The sequence below is a fragment of the Littorina saxatilis genome, unplaced genomic scaffold (genome assembly GCF_037325665.1).
Source record: "Littorina saxatilis isolate snail1 unplaced genomic scaffold, US_GU_Lsax_2.0 scaffold_515, whole genome shotgun sequence".
In the NCBI taxonomy this organism is placed as follows: domain Eukaryota; kingdom Metazoa; phylum Mollusca; class Gastropoda; order Littorinimorpha; family Littorinidae; genus Littorina; species Littorina saxatilis.
Genome location: NW_027126992.1, coordinates 45,876 through 67,340, shown reverse-complemented (window position 1 = coordinate 67,340; position 21,465 = coordinate 45,876). Strand labels below are relative to the sequence as shown.

At 42.2% G+C, this 21,465-nt stretch overlaps 1 protein-coding gene across 1 annotated transcript in view; it reads right to left on the bottom strand.

Moving 5' to 3' along the window:
* Window positions 1-547: 547 nt before the first annotated feature.
* LOC138955454 (EGF-like domain-containing protein 2) overlaps window positions 548-21,465 on the bottom strand; it is a 21,793-nt gene continuing 875 nt past the window's right edge. The window contains exons 3-10 of the mRNA XM_070327059.1: window positions 19,844-19,966; window positions 15,023-15,222; window positions 14,038-14,207; window positions 7,261-7,409; window positions 5,873-5,966; window positions 1,874-2,081; window positions 1,473-1,608; window positions 548-1,265 (exon numbers count right to left, since the gene is read on the bottom strand). Coding sequence (XP_070183160.1) covers window positions 1,015-1,265; window positions 1,473-1,608; window positions 1,874-2,081; window positions 5,873-5,966; window positions 7,261-7,409; window positions 14,038-14,207; window positions 15,023-15,222; window positions 19,844-19,966 — 1,331 coding nt within the window. The 3' untranslated portion in view covers window positions 548-1,014. The remainder of the gene's footprint in view (window positions 1,266-1,472; window positions 1,609-1,873; window positions 2,082-5,872; window positions 5,967-7,260; window positions 7,410-14,037; window positions 14,208-15,022; window positions 15,223-19,843; window positions 19,967-21,465) is intronic.

Genomic DNA, 21,465 nt, shown 5'->3' with positions numbered 1-21,465 from the left:
CAAATGATGGAAAATAAGATGAACGTACATTTGAATCGTTTCATATAAAAACTTGTTTTTTTTACAATTTTCCGATTTTTAATGACCAAAGTCATTAATTAATTTTTAAGCCACCAAGCTGAAATGCAATACCGAAGTCCGGGCTTCGTCGAAGATTACTTGACAAAAATTTCAACCAATTTGGTTGAAAAATGAGAGCGTGACAGTGCCGCCTCAACTTTCACGAAAAGCCGGATATGACGTCATCAAAGACATTTATCAAAAAAATTAAAAAAACGTTCGGGGATATCAATCCCAGGAACTCTCATGTCAAATTTCATAAAGATCGGTCTAGTAGTTTGGTCTGAATCGCTCTACACACACACACAGACAGACAGACACACACACACACACACACACACACACACACACACACACACACACACACACACACATACACCACGACCCTCGTCTCGATTCCCCCCTCTACGTTAAAACATTTAGTCAAAACTTGACTAAATGTAAAAAGATCCACAAACAGATAATACTGTACATAAACACTAAAACCTTTTGGAAAAAGAACATTTATTTTATTACAAAATTAGCAAAAGGCATTTCTTGCACAACGGAAAGTGTGTAATTAAGTTCGCAAGCGGACTCTGCATAAAATACAACACAAATGACAAAAATGAACAGTATTATTCCAAAATAAGCATTCTTCTTAAGGGTGGGTGAGATTTTGACTGATACATAGTACATTATTGTTGACGAACTTTACAACTTATTATTTCACTTCAAACAACCAGAAAAGCAGCAGTGGACAACACAATTTTAAATTTGCAACAACAAAATGTACACACCATATTTTGATAAAAAATCAATGCACCCTTTTGTCATCAAATGTGTTCTCTCACGGCGAAGCACGTATCAATACGCCTGTAGTTTATTTAAAAATCTAGAGAAAAACACATCAAGATAAAACTGTCCACTGCTCAGCAAATGCACTATAGCTACCAGCCTGCGACCCATGCATGTTTACACACGGGGTCGGGGAATGTGCATGTTGAGGGTCTGAGTGGAAGACCCCATGGTGTGACCATCGTCCACGTATTTCCCCTGGGTGTGACGCGAGCGACGACAGAAGAGGAAGGTGACGACGATGAGAGCGATGAGAAGGGCGAGGAGGAAAATGCCGAGGACTGAGATAACTGTCTGCAGTTCTGGGTTCTTCAGACATTTGGCTGTGTCCGTTTCCACCCCTGTCTGCTCGCTGCCTGAGCTTTCCCCTGTAGACGGAGATAGGGTGGTGGTGAGAGGATGTACATGCATACAGACAGACAGACTTGCACACATGAGCGTACGCAAACACGCGCGCGCGCACACACACACACACACACACACACACACACACACACACACACACACAAGCGGAGGGATGTGTCTTATTCCACGAAAAAACCGGGTCAACTCTAAGACGTGCACAGCACACTTACTGAACTCCTCTTCCAGAGTGGCGTTGCCGAAGCGGACGGTCAGTGCTTGACCCACGACCCTCGTGTCCCCATCAGCGGCGCGACGACGTCTCTTGCCCAGGCCAGCGGGGAAATCTCCCGTACAGGTGGCGGGGTCCTGTTGAAGAAAAACCATCTGTGTTAGTGTGTTTGTTAGTGTGTGTGTATGTGTGTGTGTGTGTGAGTGTTAGTTGGTGTGCCCGTGTGTGTGTGCGTGTTAGTATTAGTGTGTGTGTGTATATGTGTGTGTGTGTGTGTGTGTGTGTGTGTGTGTGCGTGTGTGCGTGTGTGTGTGTGATAGAGAGAGAGAGAGCAACAACAAAAAATACATTAACAACATTAACTACCACCACCACCATCACAACAACAAACAGTCGACCTACCGGAGCATTACAGGTACTAGCAGCCACGGCAGCAGCATCACACAGCGTGACGGAGCAGGAGAAGTAGAGCGTGTTCTTGTTGTCAGTGCTTCCCTTGACGAACATGAAGGCGTAGAGAGGAATCTTGACCAGTGTTCCTGTATCCCCCGTTGCCACTATCTCTGAAGTGTGGACACCTCTCACCACCTGGTTGTCAGTCGGACAGCCCCTGAACAAATCAAATCAAATTAACTGTATTGTCTCAATCTGAGAAATTACCAGGGGCTAAAGGCTGTGTGCGGCATGCCAAAATGGAACCTCAAACCATTATTAAAAATTTTCTTGCGTAATCAAACACACTGTCTTTAAAGTCGGCTTAATTACCGAAGATAGAAAAAAAATCATCCTACGTACGTGAGAGACTACTCATGAGATATTAGTCGTTCAACTTACGTACGTGGGTATATCATGTAAATGAGGTCGTGTCAAACCATTCTGGCAGGGATCTGATTTTTCACTGCTCATGATGCCAAAGTCACCGAGACAAACGTCAATCTGAAAACCCTTTTGCTTTCTTTCTTTCTTTATTTGGTGTTTAACGTCGTTTTCAACCACGAAGGTTATATCGCGACGGAACCCTTTTGCGCCTGCTGTTTCCCCTGAAATAATTTTTAAGAAATACCACGTCACGCTGTAGTTTCTAAAGTGACGTTTCTTTGCTTTGACGTCAAATATTGCACGACGCTTTGGAAGTGATCGAGGTTCCATTCGAAGCGTCTTCAACTTGGACGCGTCGTCTTCGGGATGTTTGGAGCAAAAGACACGCAAGTACAGTATATAGGATAAACAGAATACTACACGGCTTGCTTTGTCGTAACAGATTAAAGGTGGTCGTCTACATTTTTGCTTTTTTTCAATAATCTTATGGTTAGATTTCGCTAAAAAGTTATGTCAGATGATAAATGAACCATGGGGAAAAAAAGTTATAGAAAAAAAATATGTATCGATTGGAGATTGGATTTCCCTTCTTTGAGTCATGTGACGTCAGAGGCCGACAAAACTTTATAATTTGGCTTTTCAGGTTGACCGAAACTTCAAAGGAACTAAAACAAAAAACGTCATGTGTTTGATTGCATGTGTGTGTGCTGTTCAATGTCAAAACAACAACAAAGTGAGTACATGACGTGTGTTTTGTAGTTCCTTTGAAGTTTCGGTCAACCTGAAACGCCCAAAATATGAAGCTTATGTGTTTGATTGCATACATGTGGATTGCATGCATGTGTGTGTGTGCTCGTTCAATCGTCAAAACAACAACAAAGTCATAAGTACCTGAAAGGAATTCGATCGATACATAAATGTTATTTGCGTGTTTGACCAAAATATGACATTTTACACAGATCTCGACAGTCATTGTTCACCTCGACCGCTAGCGCGGTCTCGGAGAACAATGACTGTCTCGATCTGTGTAAAATGTCATATTTTGGTCAAACACGCAAATAACGTATAATATATGTAAGAAAAGATTTTATTTTTGGGTAGCGTGACTCACGCTTCCAATATTTTGTTTTCTGTTTGCTGAGAACATGTGCTTTGCCTAAAAATACTGACCAATCAAATTCATGTCACTGTGCTTATAGCCACGCCCAAACAAGTGCAGCAACAGTTTGACACTGGAGCGCTGTCCACGCTTTTTTTTAAACGCACGAAATGCACGGGATTTGACAGGAGTTTTGCGCTTGGCATTTTCCAAATAAGGATATCCTACTATGAGTACTACGCTGGAATACTACAATGAATTTTCAAACGGCTACACTGGCTTCGTCTTTCCTGATCGAAAGGGGGTGTATTGTTGATATTTGTTGATAATAGACTCTGCATTTTAATGGTCAAATGGCGATTTCGGTATAAAAATGTAGACAAAGACCTTTAACACTCGTTACTTGTTCAAATACTGAAAAGCTCACTTTCGCTCGCATTTCAATATTTACAAAAGCAACTCGTGAATATCTTGTTGGACACGGCAAGTCTTGTAATAATCTCTATTTCTCCCTCTCGTCAAGACTAAAAGACTTGCATGTAGGACCTGATGTGAATCTGATCGATGCTTACGCTATCTTGCCCGGACAATCATTCAAATTAATTTGTAAAACAACTGCACTTTTCGACTCCTTGCAAGAAGGTCAATGAAACTTACTCTGACATGGGAAGCAACCGCTATATTGTTGGAAGAAGTTTATGAACAATAACTTGACTGAACACACACACACACACACACACACGCACACACACACCATTTTCCCGGCTTGTTTTCAATCTGTGCAATAAAACACTTCTCAAACTTTCAAATGTGAGTTTCTCAGAATGTGATTTTCAAGGACGGTAACCGCACGACAATAGATATCAAATTGATCTATTTCTGGTAGACTTATAATTCTTGTTTTGCAGCAATCAGGAATGATTTATCTGTACTTCCATGGATGTAATTCTTGAAAGGAAAACTTATACATTTATTCATTATCTGGAATGCAAACCAGATGATATATTTTCACGCACAAAAATATTCTGCATCATATCATGTTTTTAAACAGACTGTGACGTTTTCCGGAAGTAACTTTGTCAGGATTTTCGGCGGTCGGGAGGAGTAGGAGCCCCTTGTACCGCAGTCACATTTTTCACAACATCCGGAACACGTTCCACGCCTCCGACGGGCTGTAACCCACAACTTGATAAGGACGAGCGACTTTCTGTGATGTGTATGCAGTGTGTGCCAGATACTCGAAGTACCCTTTTCTTTCGAAAATATAATCATCGGAGCCACGAACCGCCACGGATGGCTTCCTGATCCGACTAGAAGTGTTCGCTAAGCACGTGTCTTTTTATAAACTCACGTGACCTCAAGCCCTACCCACGTGACCTCGATCAAAGCCCTTTACGATACGTGCCAGCATAGACCTAATATAGGTCCCTGGTGCCAGCGATCCTTTCAACAACATATTCTGAACTCCGATGAACTCAAGAACGCTGATTTTCGAAAGAAGGGGGTATCATATTGCGCGCGCGCTGCATGGCATACACATCGGAGTTGGTTGTTAGTCTCGATTGTGGGATACAGCCCGTCGGAGGCGTGGAGCGTGCTCCGGATGTTGTGAAAAATGTGACTGCGGTACAGGTGCTCCTACTCTTCCAGACCGCTGATAATCCTGACAGAGTTATTTTCGAAGTCTTTTGGGATCGGAATAAAATTGGTCAAATGGGCCTGTGTACGTATGTACAGACTTGCTACTGGTCAATAAATTACAACAAATTTGAAGGTTGCAGCTTCGGAGATGACAATTTGGCTGGGCAAAGTGAGCTATTTAGTGGGGTTTGTTTGGGGGAGCAAATCTGTCTATCTAACAAAAAAATATGGTTACCACCAACTCAAAGTGTCAAGATTTTTGAAGCATCGTCACCAATGTACGAGTTTTAAATAGACAGCGTCTCAGCTATTCAGTTTGTTTGTTTGTTTGCTTAACGCCCAGTCCACCACGAAGGGTGATATCAGGGCGGTGCTGCTTTTACATATGTGACGTGCGCCACACACAAGACAGAAGTCGCAGCACAGGCTTCATGTCTCACCCAGTCATATTATTCTGACACCGGACCAACCAGTCCTAGCACTAACCCCATAATGCCAGACGCAAGGCGGAGCAGCCACTAGATTGCCAATTTTAAAGTCTTAGGTATGACCCGGCCGGGGTTCGAACCCACGGCCTCCCGCTCACTGGGCGGACGCCTTACCACCAGGCCACCGTATTGCGGTTCGGCTATTCAGTGATTCTGATGACCGGTAAACTGAAAATGGACTTTTAGGGCTCGAACAGGTTTGAGCAAAGACGTTATTCCAAAGTGATCAAAATCGAAATTTATAATTAAAATGAATATCATTCTCGTGCAAAACAATTCTTGTGTTATTATATGATACTACACACATCATTTCATACACAATAAATTGTAATATAGTATTTAGTGTTTTCTTACCCTGTGGTGACGAAATCCAAAGAGTCATAATCTGTGGCTGTGTCGTCATCGCCATTCGCAGCTGTGCAACTTTCGATCAAAAACTCAGGGTATGCTGCACACATACACACACACACACACACACACACACACACACACACACACACACACAATTATTCTCGATAATTGCCAAGGTTTTTCTTTTAAAAAGATTAGAAAAACACTAACGTACTGGATTCTTAGACACAATTCCCTCGAATTTCGGACATTATGTACGAACATTACCCCAGTTTTCCTTTCAAAAGCTTACTCCGATTTGGAACGCAAGTCTTGAACATTCCTAAATTGTCCCCTTCTGATATTTACCAGAATGCTTGAACATTGCCAAGGTTTCCCTTTTAAAAACTTACTGGTATGTTGGGCTATGTTCCACATATTAATGCCACTATTCTCTACATCCAACACGCTTGGTACCTTGCAACAGCTTTATTGAGTTTAAGAACTATTTATGAACATTACCAAGGTTTTTCTGTCAAAAACCTTACTGGGATTTGAACCACTTGTCCTGAACATGGTATTCATGACACTAGTCTGGAACATTACCCTAGTTTCACTTTCAAAACCTAGATGGGACTCATGACACTAGTCTGGAACATTACCCTAGTTTCACTTTCAAAACCTCGATGGGATTCATGACACTAGTCTGGAACATTACCCTAGTTTCACTTTCAAAACCTCGATGGGATTCATGACACTAGTCTGGAACATTACCCTAGTTTCCCTTACAAAACCTAGATGGGATTCATGACACTATTCTAGAACATTACCCTAGTTTCCCTTACAAAACCTAGATGGGATTCATGACACTATTCTAGAACATTACCCGAGTTTCACTTTCAAAACCTTGATGGGATTCTTACACTAGTCTGGAACATTACCCTAGTTTCACTTTCAAAACCTCGATGGGATTCATGACACTATTCTGGAACATTACCCTAGTTTCACTTTCAAAACCTAGATGGGATTCATGACACTATTCTAGAACATTACCCTAGTTTCATTTTCAAACCCTAGATGGGATTCATGACACTATTCTAGAACATTACCCTAGTTTCCCTTACAAAACCTCGATGGGATTCATGACACTATTCTAGAACATTACCCTAGTTTCCCTTACAAGACCTAGATAGGATTCATGACACTATTCTAGAACATTACCCTAGTTTCCCTTACAAAACCTCGATGGGATTCATGACACTAGTCTGGAACATTACCCTTGTTTCACTTCAAAACCTAGATGGGATTCATGACACTATTCTAGAACATTACCCTAGTTTCCCTTTCAAAACCTCGATGGGATTTGAGTCACTAGTCTTGAACATTCCCTAGCTTCCCTTTCAAAATCTCACTGGGGTTGGTCTGCAGGAGGATGGTGACAGTGAGCTCTTCTCCCACGTTGACAGTTTGTGCGGCAGTCAGAGAAGTGGTCCCGTCGTTTCCCAGAATGTCAAACACCAGCGGTGACCCTTCGGCGTCCCCCGTTCCAAGGTCCAGGTTACTGCCAGAACAGGATCCAGGAATGGTTACTTTCAAGCCTCAGGAATGGTTTATTTCAGGAATGGTTTATTTCAGGATTCATGAATGAATTATTTCAGGATAAAGGGATGATTTATATCAGGATTCGGGAATTATTGGTTTCAAGATTCTAGCATGGTTTATTTCAGTATTCCTGAATGCATTGTTTCAGCATCAAGGAATGATTTATATCAGGCTTGGTAAATGGTGGATTTCAGGATTGAGGTATAATTGATTTCAAGATTCTGGCATGGTTTATTTCAGTATTTATGAATGTACTGTTGCAGGATCAAGAAATGATCTACATCAGACCCCAGGAATCATTTATAGTACAGGGTTAAACATTATTCATTTCAGGATTCAGGAATGCATTTTTTCAGGATGAAAGAATTATTTATTTTTCAGGATTCAGGACAGATTTATTCCAGGATAAAGGAATAATTTGTTTCAGGATTGAGGAATTATTTATCTGAGGCTTCATGAAAGTATTGTTGTAGGATCAAAGAATGGTTTACAACAGAATTCAAGAATTATTTATTACAGGATTATAGAATGAGATTGATTTTTAAGATTCATGAATAATTCATTTCAGGATTCACGAATGCATTGTACCAGGATCAAGTAAGGATTCACATCAGGACTCAGGAATTATAAAGTTAAAAAACAAAGGAATACTGTACTCACCGATACAAGAACGAGACAAGACGGTACGAATTTTCGCTTATGGAAGTTTCATCAGAAAAAACAAGAACACAAAAGACATCAAAAAGCAGACGCAACACGGAACGAACAAGGTTTGAAAGAAAATGGAGGGGAAACACGCAAAAAAGGGGAGGAACTCTAGGAACGGAAATGAATGAAAGGGGAGAGAAGTGGTTGGATGATGTCATGGGCACAGGCATACTGGACTAAAAGTGATACACATTCATCACATTCATAAAAGGGGGGGGGGGGGGGAGGGAGGGGAGAAAGAGAAAAAAAGGGGGGGAAGGGGGAGTGTGTGTATGTGTGCGTGTGCGTGCGTACGTTTGTTTCCCCCCCCCCCCCTTTTTTTTCTTTTCTTTTTTTTTCCCCTCCCCCCCCCCCCCCCCCCCCCCCCCCCCCCCCCCTTTTATGAATGTGTATCACTTTTAGTCCGGTATGCCTGTGCCCATGACATCATCCAACCACTTCTCTCCCCTTTCATTCATTTCCGTTCCTAGAGTTCCTCCCTTTTTTGCGTGTTTCCCCTCCATTTTCTTTCAAACCTTGTTCGTTCCGTGTTGCGTCTGCTTTTTACATTTTAGTCAAGTTTTGACTAAATGTTTTAACATAGAGGGGGGAATCGAGACGAGGGTCGTGGTGTATGTGTGTGTGTGTGTCTGTCTGTCTGTCTGTGTGTGTGTGTGTAGAGCGATTCAGACTAAACTACTGGGCCGATCTTTATGAAATTTGACATGAGAGTTCCTGGGTATGATATCCCCGGACGTTTTTTTCTTTTTTTTGATAAATACCTTTGATGACGTCATATCCGGCTTTTTGTAAAAGTTGAGGCGGCACTGTCACCCCCTCATTTTTCAATCAAATTGATTGAAATTTTGGCAAAGCAATCTTCGACGAAGCCCGGGGTTTGGTATTGCATTTCAGCTTGGTGGCTTAAAAACTAATGAGTGAGTTTGGTCATTAAAAATCGGAAATTTGTAATTAAAATTATTTTTTTATTAAACGATCCAAAAACAATTTCATCTTATTCTTCGTCATTTTCTGATTCCCAAAACATATACATATGTTTTATTTGGATTAAAAACAAGCTCTGAAAATTAAAAATATAAAACTTATGATCAAAATTAAATTTCCGAAATCGTTTTAAAAACTATTTCATCTTATTCCTTGTCGGTTCCTGATTCCAAAAACATTACCAGCTATTGTGTTTTCAGCGTAGCAATAGGGCCCGATATTTAGACGAGACAAGTATAATGCCGACGAGTCGAAGACGAGTCGCATTATACTTGTTCGAGTCTAAATATCGGACCCTATTGCTACGATGAAAACACAATAGCGATTATATAGCTATTCTGACATTAAATTCTGTGTTAAAATCATGTTTTTGTCAGCAACAAGTACCAGAATGGTCCATTTCGTTGAGTGCAGACGATGGTTCCCTTTCCGCATGAAGCCACGGAAATAACCGAACATTGAAAAACCCACGGACATGTATTACGGAGAAAACTCGAGATAACCGGATGTTTAGCATTACGTCAATATGCTAGGAATCATATGACGTCATGACGTATCATGCTTGCCTACGTATATTGTATGTTCGAAAGTCTGACTTCTGTTGGGAATTCGCGTGGTGAAGACTGCGGTAAATCTGCAGATGATAAGAGAACAAGGATTGTCTCAGAAGAAACGACTAAATGTTTCAGACCAGTAACTTCATTTCAACATTGCACTATACAATGGACGTTCTATGTGACAGGAGAGTTTGCTGATTTTGTGTTAAACATTGGAGAGATCGTCTGCTAGAATCAGAGATAGGTCGCTTCAGATTGCAGCTTCTGGAAATTTGCTATCGACATTTGTAACTTAGCTTAAAAACATTCCCGAGAAGAATTTCAAGTTTGTAAAGCTGAAAAACATTCCCGAGAAGAATTTCAAGTTGTCAGTGTATGCTGTTGTCGATAGAAACATCGCCGCGTGGTGCAGATGTGTAAACCAGAACCATGCGTCGGCCATTTTACTCAATATGCTTTTGGATGCCATTTTACTCAATATGCTTTTGGATATTGAGTAAAATGGCCGACTTCGGCAGCAATATGCTTTGATGATAGGAAGAGACCATCCAATCACAGCCCCCGAATTCCCCCACGTGTTCATCAGAATAGCTATATATAGATATGATATGTTTGGATTAAAAACACGCTCAGAAAGTTAAAACGAAGAGAGGTACAGTAAAGCGTGCTATGAAGCACAGCGCAATCGCTACCGCGCCAAACAGGCTCGTCACTTTCACTGCCTTTTGCACTAGCGGCGGACTACGTTCAGTTTCATTCTGTGAGTTCCACAGCTTGACTAAATGTAGTAATTTCGCCTTACACGACTTGTTGTTGTCTTTTGTGTTCTTGTTTTTCCTGATGAAGCTTCCATAAGCGAAAATTCGTACCGTCTTGTCTCGTTCTTGTATCGGTGAGTACAGTATTCCTTTGTTTTTTAACTTTGTTCATCTTACCACAGTCACTTCGTTGTTTAGATCAGGAATTATATATAATAATAATAATAAATGAGCATTTATATAGCGCAACATCATAACTTTACACTTATGCTCTTTGGGCTTGACACATTTAAAATTAAAACACAGTTATACAAGCATTTACATTTACATTCATAGTCAACAACGCTTAATTATATAACAGGGTAAAAGAATGATTCATTTCAGGATACGAGTATATTTCAGGACTAAGGAATTTTTGATTTTAGGATTCATGAATTAATTGTTTCAGGATCAAGTAATGATTTACATCAGGACTCAGGAATTCTTTATTATTACAGGATTCGAGAATGATTAACTGTAGGATTCAGGAATGATTCATTGCAGGGTTCAGGGATGATTGATTTGTATCAGGATTCAGGAATGATTGATTTCAGATATGATTGAATTCAGGAATCAGGGACGATTTCTTTCAGGTTTTCAATATGATACCTGTCAAGGATTCAGGAATGGCTGATTTCGTGATTAAGGAATGCCTCTAGCGTCATGGTATTTGTCAAGGGGGAAAATGTGAGGATAATAGCGGTAATAGTTTAGAGTTACTCCCCCCTGTTTGTTTCAATTTCGGTTCGGTGAGACAGCAGTTTTGCTAGTCAGCATTTACGCGTGTTATTTTTCTAGGTGAGGACACCCCGTAGTTAATTAGATGCGTAGAGGATAGGAGGTTAGGATTGGACGTTAGGCTGGTCAGATTGGGAGAGAATGCTTGAAGTGAACGGTCGTGTGGAGTATGGAGTGTGCATGTGCCTGTGTTTAAATATTTAGTTAAAGCAACTTTGGATTACCTATCAACAACTTTGGATTGGAGTATCTACAAACTTACTTTGGACTATTCTTCTCAATCGTCGGCGTGACTGTGCAGTGTTGTGTTTTCATACGGATTGTGATTGTGTTTATCCAAGATTGGCACGTCGACTGTTGCGTGCAGAAACTTTACTGCGTTGGCAACCAGAGACTTTTTAAGCCAACGGAACGGGGTTTGTGTTGGAGTGTGTGCGCCGAGCGAAAGCTGAGACTAAGTGTGTTATTGCGTGTGTCAGTACTGTGTTCTGATTTGATTTATTGATGATTTGATTGTTTTCGTTTGGTTAATAGTGACCCTAAATTTCTGTAAGTTTAATTTGTATTCTGTGGTGTGATTCGTCAGAGTGCGAGACATCCTTCCCCGCACGCACCAGTGAGCGAAAGAGTGTGCAGAAGATGTGTAGCTGTGTGCGTGGTTGAGATTTAGACCCCGACTCGCACAGAAAACAACAACACAACAGTAAATTCTAGTCAAACAGAGAAATTCCGTGTCATTATTTATTATTTGGACTCGGGAATGTTTTATTTAAAGACTCAGGGATGTTCTTTTTCTATAAGTCCATTTCACTGTTTACTAATGTTGTATTCCATATGTATAGAATTGATTTTAAGGCATCAGGAATAGTTTAAAGGCACAGTAAGCCTCCCGTAAACCATCACAGAGCTCCCCGAGCGTCTACATACAGTACAAGCATACTTCCATTTAAACGCTCACCGAACGGGAACATCCTGGCTGCTTTCTGTCGAGCGTGAGAAATTTTCAAAGAATTTATTTTCGTGGACTTGGCCCTGAAGAACAATGGCGCCTCGTTTTGGTGCTGGACGGCTGTTAAGAATATCCCGGAAATCACGCCCGGACAGTAAGCCTCCCGTAAACCATCACAGATACTGTCAGGCTTTTACACACAGTACAAACACCCTTCCATTTGAACGCTCACCAAACGGGAACATCCTTGGTGCCCTACGTAAAGAGCGAGCAATTTTTAAAGAATTAATTTTGCAGATTGTCTCGAACACTTTTTGGACCCATCCTGAACTCAGGTCAAAAATGAGTTACTTTCCTTAAACTGGCGACAGCCGTGGATCGATGATAATCAGAATGTTTTTGGACCGTGGTGCGTTTTTGTGCTAGACCTAACTTTTAAAATCTAGCTTGTTACACAAACATTCTTTAATCATAAAAGAATTCTTTTTTCATCAAGACAAGATCAGTGCAATTCGAAGTTGTGAAAGTTTGAAAAAAGAAAAGCCCGGAAGCAGGGTCACGCAATGGTCTTAGCAGACGACGGTTTATCAGTCAGTGCATATCGCTGTTCCTCTCAACAGTCAAAAGCCATCGCTAGAGTTCTTGTGAACCACAGCCGTTTGTTTCGTGCATAAAAACGTGCTATTGTAAATAAGCTAACATCGAGTCGCATTCAAATAAGGCTAACTGACGACTACATTGTGAAAAAGGGAAACTGGATCACACGGGTTCACGATGGCTCAGGGGTAAGATAAACCACGCAACGGGCGGGGATATAGCCCAGTTGGTAGCGCGCTGGATTTGTATTCAGTTGGCCGCTGTCAGCGTGAGTTCGATCCCAGGTTCGGCGGAAATTTATTTCACAGAGTCAACTTTGTGTGCAGACTCTCTTCGGTGTCCGAACCTCCCCCCGTGTACACTACATTGGGTGTGCACGTTAAAGATCCCACGATTGACAAAAGGGTCTTTCCTGGCAAAATTGCTTGGGCACAGTTAATAATTGTCTACCTATACCCGTGTGACTTGGAATAATAGGCCGTGAAAGGTAAATATGCGCCGAAATGGCTGCAATCTACTGGCCGTATAAAATTTCATCTCACACGGCATCACTGCAGAGCGCCTAGAACTGTACCCACGGAATATGCGCGATATTAAGACTCATTGATTGATTGATTGAAAAATAAATTCTTTGAAAATTGTTCGCTCTTTACGGAGGGCACCTAGGATGTTCTCAATCGGTGAGTGTTTAAATGAAAGGGTGTTTGTACTGTGTGTAAAAGCCTGACCGTATCTGTTTACTGTGCCTTTAAGAACCATGTCAAAATAAGTGTTTTATTATTTTGTTCAAGATCAGTTGTGTGTAATTAGTGCACTGGGTCGATATACGACCGCTGGGTCGATATATTTGTAAACCTTACGTTTTGTTTTGTCAATATTTAAACTTTCCAACAACTTACCTTTCTTGATTTTTGATTAAGAACCATGAATATATTTATTTCAGGACAGGGTTTTATTTCAGGTCACCAAGGAATTTTAGAATACAAGAATGTTTGTTTTTTCTTCAGAAAACAGAAATGTTTCCTTTACAGTAGAATGTTTTATTTTAAGCTTAGGATGTTTTATTTAAGACTTCGTCATTTTCTTCAGACATCGGGAATGTGTTATTCCCGTTATTGCGATTCTTTACTAAAGGACTCAGGAGTATTCTATTTCAGGACTCTGGGGCGTTCTGGAATGTTTTGCAATGTTCTGGAATGTTCTGAAGTGATCTGGAATGTTCTGGGACGTTCTCGAATGATCACACGGTGATCTTACCCTGTGGCGTCCGACTCAAAGATCACGCCCGTGGCGGTGGCCGATTCGGGAAAGGAACAGGTGGCCACCAGCTCCTGGTCAGTGCCCATGACGATGTCCGGGGTGATCTCATACTGGACAATCACGTTCAGCGTGTATTTGGTCCCGATTACAGTGCCGGGGGGGTCTTCCTAGAAAACAACAACAACAAAGTTAAATGACGGTAACGCAGTGCTCTTCCCAGTCTTAAAGGACAATGGGACAGTTGGACTGTGAATATGCACTTTGTTGTATCTGAGGGTTCTTTCTCTAGAAATTGTGTGTGTGTGTGTTTGTGTGTGTGTGTGTGTGTGTGTGTGTGTGTGTGTGTGTGTATGTATGTGTGTGTGTATATGGTTGTGTGTGTGTGTGTGTGTGTGTGTGTGTGTGTGTGTGTGTACCCATGTTTCCACAGGTTTGGTTGCCTAAATCACCATAAGGCAACCATCCACACGTGGATGGCAACCTAAACTCTGGATGGCAACCTAATTGTGTGGATGCTCGCTTCATTTAACACCGTTAAATTGACTTTTTTGACGGAAAGAATGTCATAACAATGTTCAAAATGACATTCTTTCCGTCCCCTATAGGCGACGAAATAGGTCAAATTTTGTGCATTTTTTAGTGCAAAATTCTTCGATGCCGGAGCGAGTACTGCACCCAGTGCTGTTGTAGTGCAAGTGCACTAGAAAGGCACTACACCCAGTGCCGCCTCTTAGGTAACCATCCACACTTTAGGTACGTGTGTGTGTGTGTGTGTATGATCATCATCATCATCGTCGTAGTCGTAGTCGTCACCACTATCATCATCATCATCATCATCATCATCATCATCATCATCGTCATCATCATCGTCGTCGTAGTATCAGAAGCACCACCACCACTGCCACCATCACAATCAACACTCCACAACAACACAGCACCACCCATTGCTGCCACCACCACCATTCTCTATTCCAACACTTACAAGATCACCCTGCACCACACCACAGTTGGTCACCGCTCCCGGGGCCACAGTATAATCAAAGGCTTTGACATAGTCAGTCCCAGAGGCGGCCAGCACACAATTGGTGTCCGAGGCTTGCCCCTTAGCATACATTGCTCCCGCGAATGACCCGTGGGGCCTCACTGTCACTGTCATCGCAGTGGAATCGCAAGTCAGCTCAACTGCACGTGCAAATAACAAGTTGAGAAGATGTCACAATAACATCAGATCCATGAAATGGATTGAGTTACATGAAAGTGGTTCATATTGATTAAGACCCCGCATTTACACATATTGACATAACCTGATCACTCGGCGGATGCTTCTATACGTATCAGTCCATTCGCTAACATGAGTTACCTCTCCTCCTTGAGAGAATTCTCGACGATTGAGCAGCAGATTATAACCGTAAGTGAGAATGATAATGATTGCTTGCAAGCATTACCTCCCTTTGATAGAGTGAGTTTTACCTCGCTTCGCTGCTGCAACATTCATGTATTTTATTGTTCAATTGTTTTCATTCACTTATTCTGCTGATAAGGGAAATTCAGAAACGCTAATGTCACCGGCATAATGTGCTTGCTACAAATGAGCAGCAGGCGCTGCATTGGCCTTGGACTATATGGGATGAATTCAAATAAGGAGATTTTCATAATATGAGAAAGAAAGCAATAATTAATCAAAAGTAAATCCGAGATGCTTCTTCTTCTTCTTTCTTCTTCTGCGTTCCCGGCCATGCGTCTAGATGTCCAGTCCGGTGTTGAGTGCGAATCCCGCAGTCGGCCGCAGTGATGCCGCCGTCCCCCACAGCTTTTCGCGGAGCTCCACTTCACTCGGCCACGTTTGGCGCCTCAGGGTGTAATCCGAGATGCAAATCTGTGGCTCCCTGACAGGGTACATGCACAGCATCTCGCCTCCTGCCATCACTGAGGTGTGGTGTCCACACACAGACAGCAACAACCACACACACACACACACACACACACACACACACTTACCTCCATTCTTTTATATATATCAAATATAATATAAATATCAATAGGTGGTGTCATTCTGCTTTTAGTGAGGCAAGCTTTCTACACGTGCTCCTTGTCAGCGTGTTTCAGACACACCTCTCGCTAGTGACTGGCCTATTTTATATATACACACACACATACACGCACGCACACACGCACGCACACACGCACGCACGCACGCACCACCCGTTGATATTTATATTATATTTGATATATATAAAATATATTAATATATATATATATATATACTAGAATGAATACCCGCTTCGCCGGGTAGCCGGCTTCGCCGGAAAGAAGTACTTAGAGCCGTACGCCGGCTTCGCCGGGTCCGAACAATGGACCCGCCAAGCTTTGGTCCCTCCCAGATTCGTGGAATGGGAACAGCACGAAAATGATTCAGTGGCCATAATGCCATTCCTGACCATATCGAGTCCCATCCTTGTCGACGAATGTAACCGTGTTAATCACCTTTGGAGGCGAACTCCACTCAAACAGGACTGAGCAAGTTATGGCTTCTCAAAGGAAGGCCAGTACATAAAATTACGTTAAAATTAATATTAAAAGTCCTACGGTTTTGAGCCATTAAGGACTTGAGTGTTTCACATAAAATTACTTAAGTTAAAATTAATATTAAAAGTCCTACGGTTTTGAGCCATAAAGGACTTGAGTGTTTGTCCGCTTTCAAAAAGAGGAAAGAAAGAAACAAAAAATAAGGAGAGGAGGGCAGGGGGTGGGGTTGAGTTGATAATGCTCTGTGGAATTTGTTAAAATGAAAAGTAGTTAAGATGTTTCTTGGTAAGAATTATAAGTCTGTATTCTATATCTTGAATAACGGGCTTGTAATATTATTTTTTTTTTATTTCAAATCGAGTTAAAAAGTGGAACCTTTCAGGATCACCAATAAAACCAAATAGATGAGCAAGTAAGAGGAGCACGAACAATAAATCTCAAAACTTTTTACAAATAAAAGGATTAAGATGTAAGCCACGAAGGCCGTGGTAATAAAAACAATATGTACAGTTTGGCGACTAGTGGGCCTTGGGTGAGGATATGTTGTCTAGAAGGTAGTCGCTGGAATCAGGAGGGATGGCGGGAGCCACTCGACCTCAAACGCTGATGTGATAATCTGGGCTTAGTTATACCCACAGCCCCATGTCCGAGTCCCTGACCAGTCGGCACAGCAGCAAGCTGTGTGACCAGCCTAGAGAACTGCTACTGCGCAGATAATCCTGGGGACTCAGACCATGGAGCTGCATATGGTCATATAAGGTTTTAAAGGTAATTCTATTTGTAGCGCATGGAGCGAAAATGTGTTGAAATGAATAGGGTTCTCCACAATGGCAGGACTTGTTAAAGATATGGAAGCGGCAGCCGCCGGCACGGAGGCGTCTGAAGATAGTGAGGAGGTTTGTTGGGAGATCGGGGTGTAGATCGTTCATATCAATGGGTTGATAGGACAGAGATGTTACGTACTGACTTCGAATGAGTTTACGGATTTTACTGTAGAACTCGGTTACTGAGTAGCCGATGTTAGTGTTAGCTGGGCTAGATTCTGCCGCTTCTTTGGCAGCGACATCCGCCAGTTCATTTCCCCGGACCCCTACGTGAGAGGGGACCCAGAGAAATGATACGGATGTGCCGGATGAGATTAACTGGTGACATATAAAGAGGATTTCTCTTTGTAGCTCTGCCCGATTTGATGTGTTTCGATGCAGAGAAAAAAATTACACAAAAGCCGCCAGACCACATCACAAACAGAACTGAACAATGCACAGGTGTTGCTTACATAGAGACACACACACTCACACACACACACACAAAAACACAGAGAAGCCGTATCTATAGAGAGATAGATGACAGTGTATTTTTCGCGTGGCTATAAATTGATTCGACCTTTGCACTTTTACAGTGAGGATAATTTACGGGTCCAATTTACGTTCTGTACACTGCGTTGACCTTCTAAAAATAGTAACAGTAACAGAACGCCGGGAATATGCGAAGACGCTCAGCGCAGTGGACAGCGCAGTGTAGTAACTTACAACTGAACGGGAAAGCCACACGAAGGAAGGGAGATAAACGCCAAACACTGGAGAAGATAAGGAAGAGTTACTTATAATGGTGAAATGAACACAAAAACGAAAATGAGTTCAGCGCTGCGCGCTGAGAGCACGTGTTGAAATATCTCATCGATGATATTGTGTCCGGGGTGTAGCTGAATACGGTGTCCAAATTTGAAAAAGATCCACCGAGAACTTTGGCGTTGTGATGTGGTGTAGCGGCTATGGTGTGTCGGTATGGGGGCCCGGGTAGCTGAGGTGGAACCAAAATAGCTGAGGTGGAACCAAAATCGGTTCCGCGCTGCGCGCTGAGAGCACGTGTTGAAATATCTCATCGATGAGGTTGTGTCCGGGGTCTCTCTGAATAAGCCCACCAAATTTGAAGCAGATCCATCGAGAACTTTGGCCGTGCATGGCGATTACACAAATACACAAACACACAAACACACAGACACACAGACACAAGTCGTATATATATAGAGATATATATATATATATATATATATATATATATATATATATATATATATATATATATATATATATATATATATATATATATCTATATATATATACGACTTGTGTCTGTGTGTCTGTGTGTTTGTGTGTTTGTGTGTTTGTGTATTTGTGTATTCGCCATGCACGGCCAAAGTTCTCGATGGATCTGCTTCAAATTTGGTGGGCATATTCAGGTAGACCCGGGACACGACACAACCTGGTCGATATTTCAACACGTGCTCTCAGCGCGCAGCGCGGAACCGATTTTGGTTCCACCTCAACTATTTTGGTTCCACCTCAGCTACCCGGGCCCCCATACCGACACACCATAGCCGCTACACCACATCACAACGCCAAAGTTCTCGGTGGATCTTTTTCAAATTTGGACACCGTATTCAGCTACACCCCGGACACAATATCATCGATGAGATATTTCAACACGTGCTCTCAGCGCGCAGCGCTGAACTCATTTTCGTTTTTGTGTTCATTTCACCATTATAAGTAACTCTTCCTTATCTTCTCCAGTGTTTGGCGTTTATCTCCCTTCCTTCGTGTGGCTTTCCCGTTCAGTTGTAAGTTACTACACTGCGCTGTCCACTGCGCTGAGCGTCTTCGGATATTCCCGGCGTTCTGTTACTGTTATTATTTTTAGAAGGTCAACGCAGTGTACAGAACGTAAATTGGACCCGTAAATTATCCTCACTGTAAAAGTGCAAAGGTCGAATCAATTTATAGCCACGCGAAAAATACACTGTCATCTATCTCTCTATAGATACGGCTTCTCTGTGTTTTTGTGTGTGTGTGTGTGTGAGTGTGTGTGTCTCTATGTAAGCAACACCTGTGCATTGTTCAGTTCTGTTTGTGATGTGGTCTGGCGGCTTTTGTGTAATTTTATGAACTGGCCTTCCTGTGAGAAGCCATAACTTGCTCAGTCCTGTTTGAGTGGAGTTCGCCTCCAAAGGTGATTAACACGGTTACATTCGTCGACAAGGATGGGACTCGATATGGTCAGGATTGGCATTATGGCCACTGAATCATTTTCGTGCTGTTCCCATTCCACGAATCTGGGAGGGACCTAAGCTTGGCGGGTCTATTGTTCGGACCCGGCGAAGCCGGCGTACGGCTCTAAGTACTTCTTCCCGGCGAAGCCGGCTACCCGGCGAAGCGGGTATTCATTCTAGTATATATATATATATGAAGATTTGAAATGCTTAGCTTGAATCAAAACTTACTTCTCGGCAGTTCGCAGGTTGTGCCTGTGTAGAGTTGTGGACAGAAACAGGTGTCGGTTACTCCTACAACGCGACACTCGCCGCCATTTAGACATAAGGCGGGGTTAGTGCAGGTCGTGGTTGCTGAAATAACAGAAGAAAAAAAGTACAGAAAACATGTGAATGACGCACCAACGAAATACACAAGCAAGCAACAACAAAAAATCAAAAACAAACAAAAAATAACCAAACAAAGAAACAATCAAAGCAGAAACACACAATGCCAGTAATGTTTCTCCCAAAGTCATTAGCGAAACAGTGGTATATCAAAAGCTACTCAATCAATCAATCAATATGAGGCTTATATCGCGCATATTCCGTGGGTACAGTTCTAGGCGCTCTGCAATGATGCCGTGTGAGATGAAATTTTAGTAGATTGCAGCCATTTCGGCGCATATTTACCTTTCACGGCCTATTATTCCCTGTCACACGGGTATAGGTAGACAATTATTAACTCTGCCTAAGCAATTTTGCCAGGAAAGACCCTTTTGTCAATCGTGGGGTCTTTAACGTGCACACCCCAATGTAGTGTACACGGGGGGTGTTCGGACACCGAAGAGAGTCTGCACACAAAGTTGACTCTGATGAATAAATTTCTCGTGGGTTTGAACTCACGCTGACAGCGGCCAACTGAATACAAATCCAGCGCGCTACCAACTGAGCTATATCCCCGCCCGCTACTGGAATCTAGTTGTGTGTTTACGAGGAGTGTTACAGAATAACAAAAAGCTTGTTTCTTGTTTTGTGTGGAATGGAGTGGGGTGACTTTTCAATCTTATTTAAATTTATTTCTGAGCATTAGCATTATAAACGACGAACGAGCAAAAACACAAAATCAGTTAATAAACAAACTCCGGAGATAACTCCGTCGGGTTGTCAATAGGTTGTGAATACTCTTGCTTTTAGTGAGGCAAGCTTTCTACGCGTGCTCCTTGTCAGCGTGTTTCTGACACACCTCTCGCTAGTGACTGGCCTTTAATGTCACGTGGGAAAGTTTGACTCAAGAACAGCGAGAGTATTCAGTCTTTCACGACTTATTTACACCCGACAGAGTTATTTCCGAACATCGTCTACGTCCAGACACAACCCTCGCTAGTGACTGGCCTTTAATGTCACGTGGGAATGTTTGACTCAATAAAAGTGAGAGTATTTACTCTTTCACATATCATACACACCCGAGTTATTTCCGAACATAATCTACATACGTGAGAGAGATCACTCATGAGATAGCAATATCGTTCAAACAACACGTGTGTACATTATGTAAATGAGGTCGTGTCAAACTAGTCCGGCAGGGACCTGCTTTTCCACTGCTTATGATGCTAGAGTCACTGAGACACACGTCGTTATGGCAACACTTTTAAGCCTGTTGTTTTTCCTGGAAGAATTTTTAGAACTAACACGTCACGCTATACTTCCTAGAGTGACGTTTCTTTGCTTTGACGTCAAAGATCGCACGACGCTTTGGAAGAAATCGGGGTTCCAAAAGAAGCGTCTTCAATTTGGACGCTTCGACTGCGGGACGTTTAGAGTAAAATATGCACAAGAACAGTATGTAGGATAAACAGAATACTGCATGGCTT